Source organism: Lygodium microphyllum, chromosome 22 (assembly GCF_053477565.2).
Source record: "Lygodium microphyllum isolate KBCC chromosome 22, Lygodium_microphyllum_v1.1.10, whole genome shotgun sequence".
NCBI classification, from domain to species: Eukaryota; Viridiplantae; Streptophyta; class Polypodiopsida; order Schizaeales; family Lygodiaceae; genus Lygodium; species Lygodium microphyllum.
The window spans coordinates 48,948,434-48,966,589 of NC_141156.1; the positions used below are offsets into that span (position 1 = coordinate 48,948,434).

The following is an 18,156-nucleotide window of genomic DNA, read 5'->3' on the forward strand; positions in this document are numbered from 1 at the left end:
TACACTCACCAAGATTTTGTTTGTTGCTTCAACTCGATCGTTGACCTAGGGATAATACAAGGATGCTTTTTTATGGATTACTAAAGGAAGATGAATAGCAAATGAATAATAACTTCATTCATAAAATGTGTCATGATTACTTACTAGTTAAATGGAACAACCGAACCTTGAGATCACTTACTCCCAAAGGAGCTCTACTATCATTCTAACATAATTTGTCTTGGTCACTCAAGCTTCAACATGTTTTGTGAGGTAGTCAATGGCTATGATTATATATTTAGCTTGTGAGTACTAGGCCATAAGACTAATGTGTGTAAGGTTTGCTTTATAAAGCTCTTCTTTCTTGGTATGCCTTCATTCTCCATTCAGCTTTTGCCTTGGTTTTTTATTTTGCTTTAGATTTTTTGGGTTTTCCACCTTGTTCGTTTGAGGTTTAGCATTACCCCCCTCCTAGATGAGTGCCAGCCCCATGGCACTTGTTGGGGGATGAATTGAACTTTGTTGCTAGAGTAGCCAAGTAACTTTTTGAGTTTGGGCACGAGTCGTATTGGAGGACATGTTGGAGGAGTTTATGAAACTGTAGGACCCTTGAGTTTGGAGATAATCCTTGGTGTTGGAGGGATTACTAAAGAAAGATGAATAGCAAAATGAATAATAACTTCATACATAAAATGTGTCATGATTGCTTACTAGTTGAATGGGATAGCTGAACCTTGAGATCACTTACTCCCAAAGAAGCTTTGCTATCATTCTAGCATAATTTGTCTTGGTCACTCAAGCTTCAACCTGTTTTGTGAGGTAGTCAATGGCTATGATTATGTATTTAGCTTGTGAATACTAGGCTATAGGACTAATGAGCGTAAGGTTTGCTTTATAAAGCTCTTCTTCATTAGAGATCTTGAAGAGACGAGCCTTAAGGAAATCATCCATGATACCTTACTTAGGTGCTTCTCCAATGGCTATGCAAGATATCTGGTCCAATATGTAGCATTGTTTAACCTTATGCACTACCATCAAGACATCAAACTAGCCATTTGGTAATTTTCCCTATTGCATATGGTTTGTTTACAAGGTAAAGCAATGCCTAATAATCTACAACGAAGGTGAATGCTGTCACCAAAAGGTAATGCCTAAACTTCTTAACCACAAATACCATAGCCAATCCTCCTCTCTATTGTCGAGTAATTCAATTTTGCATCCATGAGTTGCTTGCTTGCAAATATAACTAGGAAATCCATGTTATGTCCACCAAGTTTCTCTCTCAAGACACATGGCAAGCTTTAGTATACCATCGGTAGAATATTCTCACTTCTCTACTTGCGTACAACCATTATAGTCACATCTAGAGAATGACCAAAGTGGCAACAAAATATCATCCTACTAATCCTTTGAGAAAACAAACCTATGCCTAAGATAAGTCAAGTAAAAGTATCCACCATTGTATTTTCCACTTGGAATATAACTGTCTATGACTGAGACAGTTCAAGTATTAGTATCCTCCATTGCATTTGTCAAAAAATTATATTCCTTGCAAAACATATTGCATGTAACACAAAAAATCTGAATCCATGTACTTGCAAACTCAATAATCACATGGTTTTAAAATAAGCTGTGTGTATAACTTCTCCAAAGAATAAGTACACCGTTGGATCCATAAAATTTTCAATAAGATTACATGCATCACGGTAAGATATCACCACAATGGCAAATACACACACAGACTCATGCACGCACAAACCAAATGGCTGTAGCTTAGTTAGTAGGCTGAATGCATGGTGACCAACAGGTCTTCAATTCAATTACTACAGCCATACAATCTAGTAAGAGGAAAAGGAAGAGAGCTTGTGGGTTAAAAAACGAGTGGCTTAATTTACCACTAAGGTAACTACTCTAGTACGAGAGAGAGAGAGAGAGAGAGAGAGAGAGAGAGAGAGAGAGAGAGAGAGAGACTATAATACAATTAGTGGTTATCAGGCCTCGGTTGACCCATCACCATTTTAGTGGCACAAAGCATTAATGAAGCCATTCAGTGTGAAAAATAATCTCTGAAAAACTCCTCTTCTTGGCAATGCTTGTATACCACTTGATAAACATCAAGCAGCAGTGATGGAAATTTATTCCTAAAATAATTGTCAAATCCATCTGGATAAGAAACAAACAACTCCTGCATGGGGAACAACATGTCATAATTCAGATGTCTTCTTGTATTTAAAAAAATGGGGACAATTTGTCAGAGATTCAACTTTCATATTTTGAGCAGAAGAGGAAAACTAAGCTTATAAATAGATCAACAAAACAAGAGAACACATACGCACATACCTGTAATTCTTGAGGTAACTCTCTATAATGTGACTTCTTGTTTCGAATTACGCGCAACAAGTCACGGACGCTGCTGTAATTATAGCGTCTTTTTTGTCTTATGTCTTCTAGCAGTGCATTGTCTATCTTCTGATCCCAGGAAAGATTTGGAAATGCCTTTTGCAACTCGTCTAAAAGCAGTGATTCACTTTTTTTAATCTCCAGTTCCACCCTGTCACTAGCATCCCGAAGGAATGATAATCTCTTCTCACTGCTCCAGAAAAAGGGGTGCATCATGACTGACTTCACTGTAGGTCTGTTCAAATGCATAATGCAGTTAGAAGGCTTCGTTGCTCTCTTTCACTCGTTACAGAAAGACTAGTGTTGAGACACTTCTAAAAAGATAAACAAAGTTATTTGTATCATCCTCGTTCTCACCCTCACCCAAAATACACAACCGTCTGCATTAACTGTACAAACAGAAAAAAGCAAACGTATCGCAAATATTTTTCTTCACAAGAGAGGAACAGACCAACTCTCTGCAATTTCTCCCATAATCCAGCTAATCAATCTTCCACAGATCAACTATAGAATTCTTAACACTAACTCCAGAGGAACCAAAGGCTGACTGCACCAGCATTAGCAACAGTCGGTCCCTAATCCTGCCTCAAAGGCAAAAGCAAATACTGAAATATGCCACTAGTTCACATGTTTTGCATGTTGTATTGTGTTTTCCAGAGTTTCATGTGAATGTTAAATGACCACAAGCTTAGGTTGATCCTCTTTTCCCCATTTTCCACTGCTATGTTTCTCATCTTCCTGCCCATACAAAGTGTGCAGAGATGCCCAGGGGTAAAAGGTGATAACAACACAAATGTAACATTGAACAAACACACCACAAATTTGTCTACCTGGAGATTCAGAAATAACTGACAAGGGCAGGCTCACAAAATTTGTCAGACACCAAGCAGCAGCAATTCAGACAGAAAAACAGAGTAATGACCAATAGACCAGCTTACCGTATCTCTGGTTTATCTTTGAGTAGCTTCTGCAACAAATCTAAAGCCTCTGGAAAATCCTTAATAGCGAATAAGTCTGGCTCCGAATCCCGAATATTCTTGTCGCGTTCAAAATGGCGACCATAAGGATGACAACCACCAGTTATACAGAAAAACAGTACACAACCAAGACTAAACAAATCCACGCTCTTTGATTGCTGCTCCTGGCGTAATTGTTCAGGGGCTTGCCATCCAGAACTTCCAGCACCTACAGCAGTTAAATGTTTCTTTAACATGAGTTCATATGTTTTATTCTAGTTTTCAAGTCTGACTGTTAGTACAGAAAGTTCTAAGAACATGTCTCAGCAAAACACACATGCACACTTGGGTTTAACAAAACTATACAACTGATGCACCTAACCCTTTTCGTTTTTACCTTGACTGTTCATGTGAGCCTGCAATTAACTTTTTAATCAACAACTCTGGCACAAAATACTTGCTGCAATGAAAGAAGTGAGTCCCTGCATTTCTTGTTAAAACAAATCTGCAAAATGACAATGGGATCATGACTCCTACAATTTGCCATTTATCTCTTCCTCTGGAAAATTCGTAAGTTTGACCTTGAAATTTTACTATACCTATACCCTTGGATAATCTCTCCAAATAAACTTATTTGAAACATCCTGAATGGACTGACATCCTAATATAAGAAAGCTACTCACAAACAGCTTCGTAAGCTTATCTGAAATGTAAGTTTGAATCCCTTGGAATATAGGAACCAATTACATCACATGCTTTGAGCTAGAAGACTTGTCACATTCCTATTCAAGTTCATGTACTATGTAAGTGACATGTGTTTAACCACCTAAAATGAGCAGGCTCACAGGTGAAGCACAAAATAGCACCTCTAGTCGTGTTGCCAAATGCACCATTTACCAATCTTTTGCTGATTCCCATATCTGACAGCTTTGCACATGAGACACGGCTAGAGCTTATGAGTACATTTTGAGGTTTGAGATCACGATGCACAATGTCCACATCATGTAAGTGCACGACTCCTGCTACAATATCCCTGAAATTATTTAAGTACAGTCAGACTCAATAACTTGTCTCAGGCACTGTTAGTAACTAAACAAGCATTCATCTAACATCAGTTGCTACGGGCAGAGAATTTTTCCGTATTAGTTTAGAAGCTATAAAGATTTACAGACAAAACACAAGCCGCAGTGAACTATGCAGCAATATTTTCAATTCCAGGTTCGACACAAAACAGATACATCAGGAGAAAGGTTTGTGATGGAGATAGGAAACGATGGAGCCTTGTGGATACTAGGTGCTTGGGCTACATAGACTGATGTGAGCTGCTGGGATACACACATCAGCTAGTGACGCTTGGTGGAGTAAAGGTAGCAAAAGGGCTCTGATACCACTTTCATTATAGATAGATAGATAGATATAGAGATAGAGCGTGTGTGTGCATGTGATTGACTAATTGATAGATGGGTGAAACACAAGAGATAGGTCTAGTTAAATAGGCCTACATTGACATCTACATTCTTGATCTTATTTAATGCAAGATGTAAGAAGCGTTTACAACTCAAACACACTAATGCACACAAGAGAGTGTTAACGCACAAGAGGTGGGAAACCATCCAACAAGACATCCATTTGCAGCCACACTATTTAGCAAGAAATACTCAAATCAAAATGTGCAGAGCAGAAATCAGATTCCGCCACTAAAATGAAGATGACAAATACATTTATTGCTACAAACTAATGCATGTTATCTGAATCTTTGTAAGAGGAAAGTCATGTAAGAATGCGAGCTCTAACTATTGAATACTTTGTATTCCTTTGAGTCGTTCTGGTGTGAACATACCCTATCAGCAAGCACTTCTTGGGGTGCAGAAAATGCAAATCTGGTTGACAGGAAGATGATGTCAGCAGTCCACGAAAGGGCAGCAGGTTGATCAAACAGCAGGGCAGCCTGCATGGAAATGAAACACAGCTGTGATAGTGGTAGAAGATCTCCGTACAGCAAAAATGCCGAAGCTGATGTAGACTCCACTGTTGCTGGATGATGCGTGGATGCTGGGTGGCATATACAAGAGTAAAATGCAGCAGGAGTGCCTGGAACTAGCTGTCTGGATGGTCTGATGTCGTGGGTAGCCGGTCAACCAGCTGATGGTGTTGACAAGACCACATGGACAGATGGACAACACTTTGATGATCCTCTGCAGACTGGCGATGTCCTCTGGAAAGGTAGTGGGCAGTGAGGAAGAGAGCTGCAGGCTGGCTAGTGTAATGAGGGATTGAGGATGCACGAACACAAACCCATATTCATAGAAGATTGCGGGTGCATTTTTCCTATAGTCAAAAATAAGCCATTTACAAGCAGCCCAATTTAATGGGTCTTTCTTCTTTTTCTTGATGGCTATTAGTGATAGTAAGATGGGAGATTGTAACATCCTCCATAAACAAAATTAGTATAAGGCAAGGCTAGGGTGAAGAGGTATAGCTGAGGTAGTAGCTGCCATGAGTGTCTACCATAATGGTATGTGCTGCAAAGATTGTGGATCCAAAGTCAACCACTTCTTTCACAAGGTAAAAGCGAGGCACGCTTACATAGTGCAGGGAGTTTTCCTTAGATGGATGCTTGCCTTCACAAGTTTTCCCCCATCCAAAACATTGTGTTTTAAATAAACACATGTCAATGCATGGGTGATTCAAGGGTTAATGCAAAGGGTTACGCTCAAACAGAATGCTATGCACGATCTAGTGGTACCACTGGGACAATTCCCTCGTAGGGGAATTGTTCACTTGCCCAAGTGCCCTTTTACAAGCAAGGTCATCAAGATGCAAAAGGATGATGATACAAAGGTATGAAGATATCAATACAATGATCAAGATTCTGTAAACACCAAGATATACTAAATGGTACTAGCTCCGTCGCCCATCATTGCGACTGCCACTGCGTCCCCCGCTACCCCCCGTCTCTTCTGTCGACTTGTCACACCACCCCTTGCAACCCACCCGCTTTGCTCACCTGTTCCCCTCCCGCAACGCGCTGTGCCTCTCCCCCCCACCAGCCTGTCGTGCCATTGAGCTGCCTCCCACAGCGCTGCCCCACGCCCATCAACCCCTCCTGCCCTAGCTCTGCCAGTAAAACCTCTCTGCATCACCCCCCCCCCCCCCCCAAAAAATCCTGTGTTCTCTCCTAATCAGACACCCAACCTGATGCTTTTCTTATTTCTGCCCCCTCTGCACTTCCCCAATCTGACGCCCAAACCCCCCCCCCCCACTCCCGCACGGTCCCCCATCCCATTCAACCGGCAGCTCCAAGCCCCTCACCCGCACGATTTCAGTCTGGAAACATCTCTCGTGGCACCCAGTGCTTCCATCATCATCAGAAAACAGAACAAACCTCCCCTCCCCCCCCCCCCCCCCTTCCCTTTCCGGCAGTTTTAGTAATGTGATCAGCACGTTTTTCGGTAGGGACGCCCAATGGAAACCTTTGGTCAAGCGCCAATGCATTCTGCAAGTGCCCCCTAGTCAAACACCTTGCGCATTGTCCTCTCCGAGGAACAACTCTTAGCAGTCCCTGCCACAGAGCTGGAGCTAAAAGAAACGGCGATCTTCGGCCAGGTCATAAGGCACTCCCCATCCAGGGCTTAGCTTCGAGATTGGCTTCGCTCCACACTGTGCATTGGCACTGCACAGATCGTGGAGGCGGTCCTCATGGGGCAAGGGATCTTCATGGTACAACTCACCTGGGCAGACGCAGCCCGTGAGTTAGTAGCCAACTCACTACAGTTTCTGTAGATTGAGGCAGGTGGACACTCCTTTAGGCAATAGGTTATTGTGACTGGGCAGCCAGGACAGTGCCTACATTGCCATGAGTTTGGGCATCAGGCTATAAACTGAACGCGTTTCGGAGCCAAGGTGGCTTCGCCAACAGGCCCACAGGTAGATGCGGATGGCTTCACACGGGTCCAGAGACGACAGGGGGGGCCGCAACCACCCCCCCACACACAACCACGGCAGCAAGGAGGAGAGCAAGTGTCCCCCTCCCCGGGAAGAATACCACGCGGTCGCCGCCCCACCCGGTAAGACCACAAGTCTACATATCCACCCCCCAAGGAAGCATCACAAGCCACCTCCCCCACCCCCCACATGGTCCCCTCCCCCCCCCCCCCAAACCCTAGTCCACAGCCCCCTCCCCCTCCAAATCTAACCCCCCCCCCCCCCCCCCCTCCCCAAACAACCACCAACTCATCCGTCCATGTCGTTCTTCACACTCTCCCGAGATAGGCACAATTGCTACCATAGGAGTTTTTTCGCAGTGGGCCGTGCTCTTACTTGAGAGCTGCAAAGCGCAGGGAGTTCCCACTACCCCTGGAGGTGGGAATCTTTGTAATGCGCAAGTCAAGGAGCGGCAAGGTCCATTTACTAGCACCACCGGATGGGCCAAACTACGCCTTCTTTCTTCAGACTTCTCACACGAGACCGAACAACGACATAGATAGAGGAGGTGAAGAGCCAGATGGCAGACCACATCTCCTAGTGGATGGGAGAAGGTGGACTAGTACTTTTCTCCCAACAGTGGCCAAGTTGCATGATGGACATTAACTGGTGGGCTGGGACCGAGGTCCCACATTTGAGCATTATCTTTCGAGCCCCTCCGCAGTGGAGAGCTTCGATGGATGTGATCGAGTGGCCCCTGGCTCACACAGCTCGCTTCTACTAGTGTACAAAGTCTCACCTTTCAGCCTGGCTGATAGATGCCCTAGTGATACCACTAGGCGCATCCATCACCCCCATGGTCCATCCAAGGGCTACCATGGGGGAATGGAGTTCATCGTCCAAGCCGGCAGCGAAGCATATCTGCATGCCTCATAGCTCCTCTTCTTCGTCATCAGCAGCTTCCACACCGAACAGATGTTTGTTTGATCAATCACAGGTTTCCCCATGAGTTTGCATCTTGCATCTTGGAATGTGAATAGCCTCCACTATAGTGGAGCATGTGGTTCCAACAAGTTGATTGTTCGGTAAGAGCTATAGTCTACCCTTGCCGAATGGATTGACATCTTACTTCTACAGGAGCACAAGCTCACCCTCGCCTAGGCCCAACAGATAGGGAAGGTACTCTTGGGTAGTTCACACGTACTGGGAGCACGCCATCGATGCCCACGGCAGGAGTGGAGGCGTATGCACCTTGGTTGACCCGAGCCTCACCGCCTGTGTAGGAGACCATGGGACGATCATGGCAAGGAGGGTTCTATAGATCAGATTAGATATTGGGGACTCGTGCCTTGGAGTCCTCAATGTCTACGCCCCTACTATGGTTAGGGCACGCAGCAGGTTCTGGTTGGAGATCGCAGCAGGGCTCCTAGAGGTGGACTCTTGGATTGTTGGAGGAGACTTCAACAACCTAGAGACCTTAGAGGACCAACAGGGCAGAGACAGAAACTACCAAGGTATGGCTAGGGAGGAGCAGGAGGCATGGGAGATCTTCCTACTGGCAATAGGAGCATATGATGCTTGCAAAGACCCAACTTTCCACAGAAGGGAGAGGTCGTTGGATTTTTCTTGGGGATACAAGCAGCTAGGCAGAGTCTCGCTAGAGCGACTGGACAGGTTCTATGTGGGAGAGTGGGGATGCTCTTGTGGAGGCCAGGTAGGGAAATTGGCGGGCACCACTTTGTCCGATCACTGCTCGGTTCTCTTGACACTAGACCCCCCAGCATCTGCTCTAGACGCACGATCCTGTCGGATCCCTAACTCGATCTATAGGAGGGAGGAGGTGAAGAGGCAAATTAAGCAAATCTGGACTAGGGAGTGGAGCAGGAGAGACCGAATCGTAGAGGAGATTGTAGAAGTCCTAGTCGAGTCAAGCAGTATTTGCCAAGAGGCAACCTTATAGACCAGGCAGCAGAGCTAGGAGGAGGAGAGAGCACTCCGGCAGGACCTAGCAACCATGCATAGATTACTACAGGAGGCACCAAGGGACCCCATTCTCCATGCACATGAGGTACATGCACGAGCAGCCATTGCTGGCCTACAGGACAGGCGCTCGGAGTTCTCATTCCGTACCTCAGCGGCCTTCTAGGCGCGGAAGGGAGACATGATATGCAAGGAGTTTTTCCAGGTGCACCAACCCCACACCTCAGGAGAGCAGATACGCAGTCTTCGAGATCAGTATGGGAGGACTCGTTCTATCCCAGAGGAGGTGATGGAGATCGCCATCGACTACTATAGATGCCTTTTCCAGCAAGAGACAACCTCAGCTAGAGATCAGCGATGTAGACAACAGGTCTGGGATCACATCCCATCCCTCGTTCACAGAGGAGATGGGACGCTCCCTCCTAGTCCCCTTCACAGAGAAGGAGCTAGAGGAAGCCTTTGTCAGAGATCATAGCCTGTTTACAGGCAGCAGGTGCAGGCAGCAGCTGCACAGTCCAGCTGGACAGTCGGACTGTGCAGTCGGACTGCCACGTGGCAGTCCGACTGCCTGCAGCCATTTTATTCCAGGCTGCGCCCCAGTTTTGAGCCCCGTTCTAGGTGATTTTTCGCCTATTTATTGCTGACGTTTTCAGCAGTCTGGCCACTATTCTCTGTCGCAGATTACAGACCGGTGCCGTGCAGATCTCTGTCTCTGTTTGCAGATTTCTGACAGCAGACAGTGCAGACTGCAGCAGACTTCGAGGTGGACAGCAGGTCGCATCGTCGAGGTGGAGACACGCAGTCCAGCGCACTGCGCCCGTGTATATCTTTGTATTCAGCATTCTTTATACAGCAGATCTTCAGTGTACACTGTCTCTTTCTCTCCCTTCTCTCTCTGCGTTCTCTCTCTCTCAGTCCTACGCTTCCGCACCGCTGCACTCTGACATGGTATCAGAGCAGTGTATGAGGGCTGACTGAGCGCAGAATCAACCTGAAGTGGAGTTTCCATCGCGACACAAATTTGCGTTTTTTGCGTTTAAGGGCAGACAGGAGGGCTGCGCCTTGGAACAAGGCTGAAACGAGTGTGGGCGCACAGGAAAGGAGTACAGGTGGTGGATTTGCTGCTGTTTACTGCTGTTTGTCGCGGAGAAAGTTTGAGTTTTCAACCTAAAAGTGCAGGTTTTGCTTTTTCATCGCCTCCGGCGGGTGAAGGAGCTTCGGGACGCTGAAGAGCCTTAGCAGGCTGAGTCTACTCAGTCAGAGGGGGCTGCTTTTGCGTTTGAGAAGGCATTACAGGTAAAGATGTCTACAGAGATGGACTTGGAGTTCCAGGCGATTATGGACCGGAAGGTGCCTGTCCTACCGGCTCTTCCTACAGATCAGAAGCTCGACGGCGACAACTACCGCATTTGGCGCGTTATGATGTTGGCCATTCTGGAGTCCTATGATTTGGCGGAGTTGGTACAGGAAGATATTGACCGGCCCTCGGTAAGAGATGAGTCCAAACTCTCTTCCGATGCTCGTGCGGAGTTGGCCAGGGCCCAGTCTCATTGGGACAAACTGAATGCCAGGATTCGATCCTTTCTCTTTCTATCATGCACTACAGCTGTGATCGCTCACATCGAGCACTTGACGGTGGCTCGTGAGATATGGCTGGAGCTGGATCAAATGTACAATCGGATGACCCTGATGAAGAGGGTTTCTTTGGAGGTACAGATGCGGACCTTGTCCGTCAATAAGTCTTCTTCGCTAAGGGAACACATTAACAAGCTAAGGCAGCTACAGATGCAGGTTCAGAATGCGGGGAAGCCGATCTCCTCCGAAGACATGGCGATTACACTCTTGTCCCAGTTGCCGCCACGATTCGGTACATTTTACTCTGCCCTTATTGCTTCAGGGCGAGAGTCTACTCTTCGGTGGGAGGAGTTGGTTCCTATGGTCTTGGACCAAGAGGAACAGTTAAAGGGACAGAATGCTTCCAAGACGGAGGCATTGACAGGTCAAGCCTCTCAGAAGAAGGGGAAGGACCAAAAGAAGAAGAAGGGGGATAACAAGTCCAAGAAGGACACGGAGAAGGAAAAGGACAAAGACTCCACATGCCATATTTGTGGAAAGACTGGCCATTGGAAGAAGGATTGCCCTGACAAAGACTCGAAGGACACCAAGAAGAAGGAAACCAAGGATTCTGGAGCGGTGGCTGCACCCTCATCAGCTGCATTTCTACATCTAGTTGTCATTGAGGACGCTTCACCGAATGCTTCTGATGCTGCGATGGCGGCTTCCCAATCTCGAGAGTGGATTATTGATAGTGGTGCCTCACGGCACATGACTCCTTCATCAGATGGTGTTGCCCAGCTGCGACCTTCGCGTGGGCAGGTTCTCATTGGAGACAGCTCTTCAGTTTCTATTGCAGGTCGGGGTAAGATGCAGCTTATTCCGGATGGACGAGGTGGCACCCATACTTCAGAGGTTTTGCATGTACCAGGATTGGGGTACCATCTCCTTTCAGTCCATAAGATTTGTTCCCTTGGTCTTCTGGTGGAGTTTGACAGTTCTACAGTGCGAGTCCTTGATCGTGAGTCGAGGAAGGTTCTATCATGTGGATATGAGGAGAACGGCATTTACAAACTGAAGTCTTCCACTGCCCTCTCTACTCTTCTTCTTACCTCACAGTCACAGTCTGAATTATGGCATGCTAGGTTTGGTCACCTGAACTATGACTATCTTCGGAAGGCGTCACGGGGACAGCTTGTTCGAGGGTTGCCGGATATAGTGGTGAGCCAGCAGCCATGTGTCTCCTGCATAAAGGGGAAGCAGCATAGGGATGCCATTCCCCACACCGCTTCGCGGCGGTCTACTTCACCGATGGAGTTAGTATCTACGGATCTATGTGGCCCTATGAGGAATGAGTCCCTGCGTGGGAGCTCGTACTTCATGCTGATCGTGGATGACTATAGCAGGATGACATGGGCCTACTTTTTGGCACTAAAATCAGAAGCTTTCTCTCACTTCAAGGATTGGCTTCTCTTTGAGGAGAACCGATCAGGCCGGAAGTTGAAGACCTTGCGATCCGACAAGGGAGGTGAATTTGTCTCTAATGAATTTGCTCGGTTTTGTGCAGATAGAGGAGTTCACCAGGAGTTTGCCAATACGAATACTCCACAAGAAAATGGTATTCTCGAACGGAAGAACCGCAGTGTGATCGAAATGGCGCGCACCATGATGGAGCACCGACAGACCCCCCAGGTTCTGTGGGCTGAGGCTGTGGCTACTGCAGTCCACATCCTTAATCGATCTCCTACTTCGGCCGTGGAAGGGATGACTCCATTTGAGGCGTATTTTGGGTCGAAGCCAGATGTTTCTTACTTTCGGGTCTTTGGGTGTGATGCCTATGTTCACATTCCCAAAGGTCACCGTGACAAATTCGAAGCGGCTTCCCGCAAACAGGTATTTGTTGGCTACAGCTCCCAGTCCCAAGGCTACCGACTCTTTGATCCCGTCAAGCGGGATGTATATACTAGCCGTGATGTGCGGTTTGTGGAGGTTCCGGCTTCTTCAACGGGAGAGGAGCATCCCGTTCTTGGAGATCCAGGGGAGAGTTTGGCTCCTTCTACAGTTCCACTGGAGCCTGTGCCGTTTGATTATGATTCTGTTTCTGACACAGAGTCTACTGTTCCACCGGATCCTTCTGAGGAGCTACCACCGGTGGACATTCCAGAGTCTTCTACTGATGGAGAACGACGAGGGGAGGTTCGGCCTCCTCCTCGCTGGGCCCGTGACACACTCCGTGATTCAGGGATCGAGGGGGTTCCTGAGGAGTGGGGACCGCAGGATGGTCCGCGGCGGTCACGGAGGCACCAGGCGCATTCTTCGGAGCTTGTTTGCTCCAATTATTGTTTGATGTCCCGAGTTATGCAGGATCGAGAGCCCACCTCCGTGAAGGAGGCTTTACAGTCCACCCCATGGAAGAAAGCTATGGAAGCTGAGTTGGAGGCTATTGAGAGGAATGGCACTTGGTCACTTGTGCCACGCCCCCCGAAGAAGAAGGTGATTGGAGTCAAGTGGGTCTTCAAGACCAAATATCTCAGTGATGGTACTTTGGATAAGCACAAGGCTCGCCTTGTTGCTAAGGGTTTTGCCCAGCGCCCAGGGATTGACTGTCATGACACCTTTGCCCCTACAGCTCGTATGGCAACCATTAGAGCTGTTCTTGCTTTGGCTGGCCATAGGAGATGGCCTGTTTATCAGTTGGATGTGAAGTCGGCCTTCCTGAATGGTGATTTGAAGGAGGAGATCTACGTTGAGCAGCCTCCTGGCTTTGGTTCTTCCGATGGGAAAGTCTACAGGTTGAAGAAGGCCCTGTATGGTCTCAAGCAGGCCCCGCGAGCTTGGAACGAGAAGATTGATTCGTTCCTCCAGACTCAGTTGGGATATCGGCGGTCCAAGGCCGATCCGCAGCTGTATGTTCACACTTCCGAGGATGGTTGTGTGCTGTTTGTATTATATGTTGATGATTTGATTGTCACAGGTGATGATGCACAGCAGGTCCAGGAGACAAAGTCAGCTTTACATCGGACGTTCGAGATGACGGATTTGGGGCTACTCCATTTCTTTTTAGGACATGAGATTTTTCAGTCTCAGAGGGGGATCTTTCTCTCCCAACAGAGATATGTACAGGAGCTCTTGGTGTCTTTTGAGATGGATGATTGTCGGGCCCTCTCTACTCCTATGGATCCGAACTGGAAGGCCACTTCCCACTCAGCTTCTCCTTTGGCGGATGCTTCCCGCTATCGACAGTTGATAGGGTCTTTGATTTGGCTTCTCAACACCAGGGTTGATCTATGTTTTGCTGTTGGGCTCTTGGCAGGGTTCATGAGTGAACCTAAGATGGTGCATTGGCAGGCTGCTCAGAGGATACTTCGGTATCTGAGGGGGACGTCTGATTTGGGGATTCATTACCCCGCAGGGACAGATGGGTCAGATCTTGTACTTGCAGGTTGGAGCGACTCGGATTGGGCCGGTGACGTGGACCACAGGCGGTCTACAACAGGTTACTGCTTTACTTTGGGTGCAGGTGTCATTTCTTGGAGTAGCAAGAAGCAGCCCACGGTAGCCCTTTCGTCTACTGAGGCGGAGTATCGGGCCGCGTCTTCCACCACATGCGAGGTTGTGTGGCTTCGGAGACTGTTGGAGGAGCTTGGGTGCCCCCAGACTCGTCCTACATTGCTGCGATGTGACAATGAGAGTTGCATTGCCTTGGCGAGGAATCCTGTTTTTCATGCCCGGACGAAGCACATTGAGATCCAGTACCACTTCATCCGAGAAAAGCTTTTGGATGAGACCATCACTGTGGAGTATTGCAAGACGGAGGATAATCTTGCGGATTTGTTTACGAAGGCACTTCCTCAGGCTCTACTTCGGCAACATTCCAGATCCCTCAGGCTTCTGCCCTGTCCAGGCTCTGAGAGGGGGTGTCAGAGATCATAGCCTGTTTACAGGCAGCAGGTGCAGGCAGCAGCTGCACAGTCCAGCTGGACAGTCGGACTGTGCAGTCGAACTGCCACGTGGCAGTCCGACTGCCTGCAGCCATTTTATTCCAGGCTGCGCCCCAGTTTTGAGCCCCGTTCTAGGTGATTTTTCGCCTATTTATTGCTGACGTTTTCAGCAGTCTGGCCACTATTCTCTGTCGCAGATTACAGACCGGTGCCGTGCAGATCTCTGTCTCTGTTCGCAGATTTCTGACAGCAGACAGTGCAGACTGCAGCAGACTTCGAGGTGGACAGCAGGTCGCATCGTCGAGGTGGAGACACGCAGTCCAGCGCACTGCGCCCGTGTATATCTTTGTATTCAGCATTCTTTATACAGCAGATCTTCAGTGTACACTGTCTCTTTCTCTCCCTTCTCTCTCTGCGTTCTCTCTCTCTCAGTCCTACGCTTCCGCACCGCTGCACTCTGACAGCCTTCCATACACACGACGGGAAAAAATGCCCAAGAGAGGATGGCCCCTCTAAGGCCTTCTTCACTACCTACTGGCAGGTGGTAAAGGACCCCTTGCTGCTAGCTTTCCAAGAGACTTTCACTTCGGAACGGATGCCAAAGAATCTTTCGGCAGGTCTTATCAATCTCCTCCCCAAAGGGGGGAGACCAGTTGGAGCTATCCCAGTGGAAACCGATCATCTTGTTGTCAATGGCCTATAAGACACTGGTAAAGATAATTGGTAGGCAACTCTGTTGTCACGAGGACGTGAAATTTTGAGATGCTTTAATCTTGCTAGTAACATTTGATTAAGTTATTAATCAAATGTGCAAGGTTGCTTAGCACATGTGATACACATGGCAGTTGTCACAAGGACGTGAAAATTTGATGCTTTGCTTATGTTTAATTGACATTTGATTAAAGGATTAATCAAATGTGCAATTAAAAGATGCACATGTGTTGCACATGTGAGGTGCAAGCTACTTTTCCATTGTCGTCTAGTCTAGTTAGGATACCTGGCTTTCACCCAGGCCACCCGGGTTCAAATCCCGGCAATGGAACCATGAAACCAACCTTCCTTCTTAGAATGGGTGGTGATAACCTAATTTAAGAGTTAATTACAGCAATAAATAATTGCACATAAAATGAAATGCACACTTTACCTTAACATTCTTGGACAATAGACACCCTGTTGGCCGCAAAATTGACGGCCCTTGCGGTATTTCTTTAGCTTTCATTCAATTGGAAGGAGTACAGCTTGAGATTCTTCAATCTCCTACTACTAACCAATTGCTCTTGCTGTCATAAATGACCAGCAAGCCTTTTGGGTCATTTGCCCCTTGATTCACCCAAGACTTCTTCTCCAATTTGACCCTTGGCTGGCCAAATGCTGCCCCAAATCAATTTGGGATGGGCTGGCTCCTGAAATCCCTTGATAATCTTCAATCATCAGCTGCTGATTTCAGTCCCTTCAGCCTTCAAACTCTGGCACGGATCCCAAGGTGACTGCTAAACCCCAATTTCTGCTGTAAATTAGGGCTTACTGCAGAAATTACAGATCAGCCCACCAAAAATGGCTGAAATCTCCTCCAAATGGCTGAGAATTACTGAGAATGGCTGAGCATAGGCTGAAGGAGATCAGAGAATGCTGTAAAGAGAGAAAATTTTGAGATTTGTCACGAAGAACTGATCAAAATCAGCTGCTGCCCTGCTGCACCAGCCCCAAACGAATGCACCAACAACAATAGGAGCATAAGAGACTGTGATCTTCAGGTAGAAAGTGCATCAACAGCAATTGCCAACTTCCCAAGGTCAAGAATATGCAATCTCCATCACCAAAATGGTCTCCAATGGCTGGGAAATGGCCCCAAAAGCTGGCATCCACATTCCAACAGCTCCAAAATGAAAAAACGAGATTTCCCTCTCCGTTCAGCTCTATTTAGCCTTTCCCCCACTTGCATGGGAAAGTTTTGCCAAGTGGCAGCATTCTTAATCTATTTTCAGCAATTTTCAACAATTTAATTAAAATTAATTCAGCCCTTAATCCATGCCCAGAAAATTGACCTTGCCCATCCAAAAATTAATTGGCTAGGCCATTTGCAACCCAAAGTGGTCCCATGCATTAATTGACCCTTGGACAAGCATTAATCCATTAATTAATGCCTAGTCCCTAGTGTCACCACTGACACTTAATGGCCAATTAATGGTCCTAAGGGCAAACTAACACCAAAATTCACCTAGAATCTAACAAGTGTAACTTGTTACAACTTTTGCCTTTGACATCTATCTTTTTCACAGGGTCCCTAGGCCTTCAACTGTGAAAAAGTAGCTTGCACCTCACATGCGCAACACATGTGCATCGTTTAATTGCACATTTGATTAATCATTTAATCAAATGTCAATTAAACATAAGCAAAGGATCAAATTTTCACGTCCTTGTGACAGACCACCCCCTTCAAATCCTTGCAATCGTCCTCGATTGCACTGTAATGTGTCAAAGTATACAATATTGCATTGGAATTTTCACAAGGCATCATAGTCAACACAACATTAGCCACTACTGGCTAACTATCTCATATGCCCACCATTTGCTGAAAATTTCCAGCCAGCATAAACATAGCATAAAGCTCAACAATAGTCCAGAACTGTTGCCAGAAACTCATCGGATGCATCCCAAACTCTTGTTTCTCAACAACGCTAACTACACAACCATAGTAAAGTATAAACCGAGCCGAAACCATGGCTGAATTGTCAATGGCATTCAGTACACATGCTGCTGTCCATAGAACCAGCTGAATACCACCGAAACTAATGATCATACACTGAAAACCAGCACTCGGTAATCAATCTCTCATGATCATAACCTGATGCAAATGTACAGTTTTAGAGCTGCAGTGAAAACCATACCCATCTGCATACATACCACAGTGACTAGTACACTGAATATTGACCTCATGGCAGACACACTGTCAGCACAGTATCTTGGATGCATGCTGAATACATCCGAGATCCACTATACATGAGAGCAGTCCATTCTTGGAGGAGTGGAAGTGCTACCTCCCCCCTTGAGTATCAGGTGGTACTCTGGACCCTTGCCTTGCTGAACCTAAAAGAGCCCGATCCAAAGTCGGCTCTAACTAAAAGGCATCAAGGTAAAGCTGCAACAATTGAGGATAGTCTGCCAAGTCATCTTCTTCCATCCATTTAGCATCCATCAGTGAACAGTTGTGAAACTTCACCCAATAGCTTATGGAAGTTTTACCTTTGACCTTTTCTATTTATGTGTCAAAATCTGCTCCGATACCAATATATCATTCAGCTCCTCTACATTGGACTGAATTTCAGCAGATACATCCTTAGGCACATCAGCATAAAAAGGCCTCAACAAGCTCACATGAAAGGCATAGTGTATCTGCTAGTGCAGAGGCAATTTCCATGATA

The 18,156-nt window shown here is 46.7% G+C and overlaps 1 protein-coding gene across 2 annotated transcripts in view; it reads right to left on the reverse strand.

Moving 5' to 3' along the window:
* Positions 1 to 1,596: 1,596 nt before the first annotated feature.
* The window catches only part of IRE1-1 (inositol requiring 1-1), a 47,508-nt gene continuing 30,948 nt past the window's right edge, over positions 1,597 to 18,156 (reverse strand). Inside the window, exons 5-8 of one of the 2 annotated variants that reach the window (XM_087662410.1) lie at positions 4,202 to 4,368; positions 3,318 to 3,564; positions 2,320 to 2,614; positions 1,597 to 2,164 (exon numbers count right to left, since the gene is read on the reverse strand). In XM_087662410.1, the coding sequence (XP_087518536.1) occupies positions 2,027 to 2,164; positions 2,320 to 2,614; positions 3,318 to 3,564; positions 4,202 to 4,368 (847 nt within the window). In that variant the 3' untranslated portion in view covers positions 1,597 to 2,026. The remainder of the gene's footprint in view (positions 2,165 to 2,319; positions 2,615 to 3,317; positions 3,565 to 4,201; positions 4,369 to 18,156) is intronic. The other variant, XM_087662411.1, reaches the window with a different exon arrangement.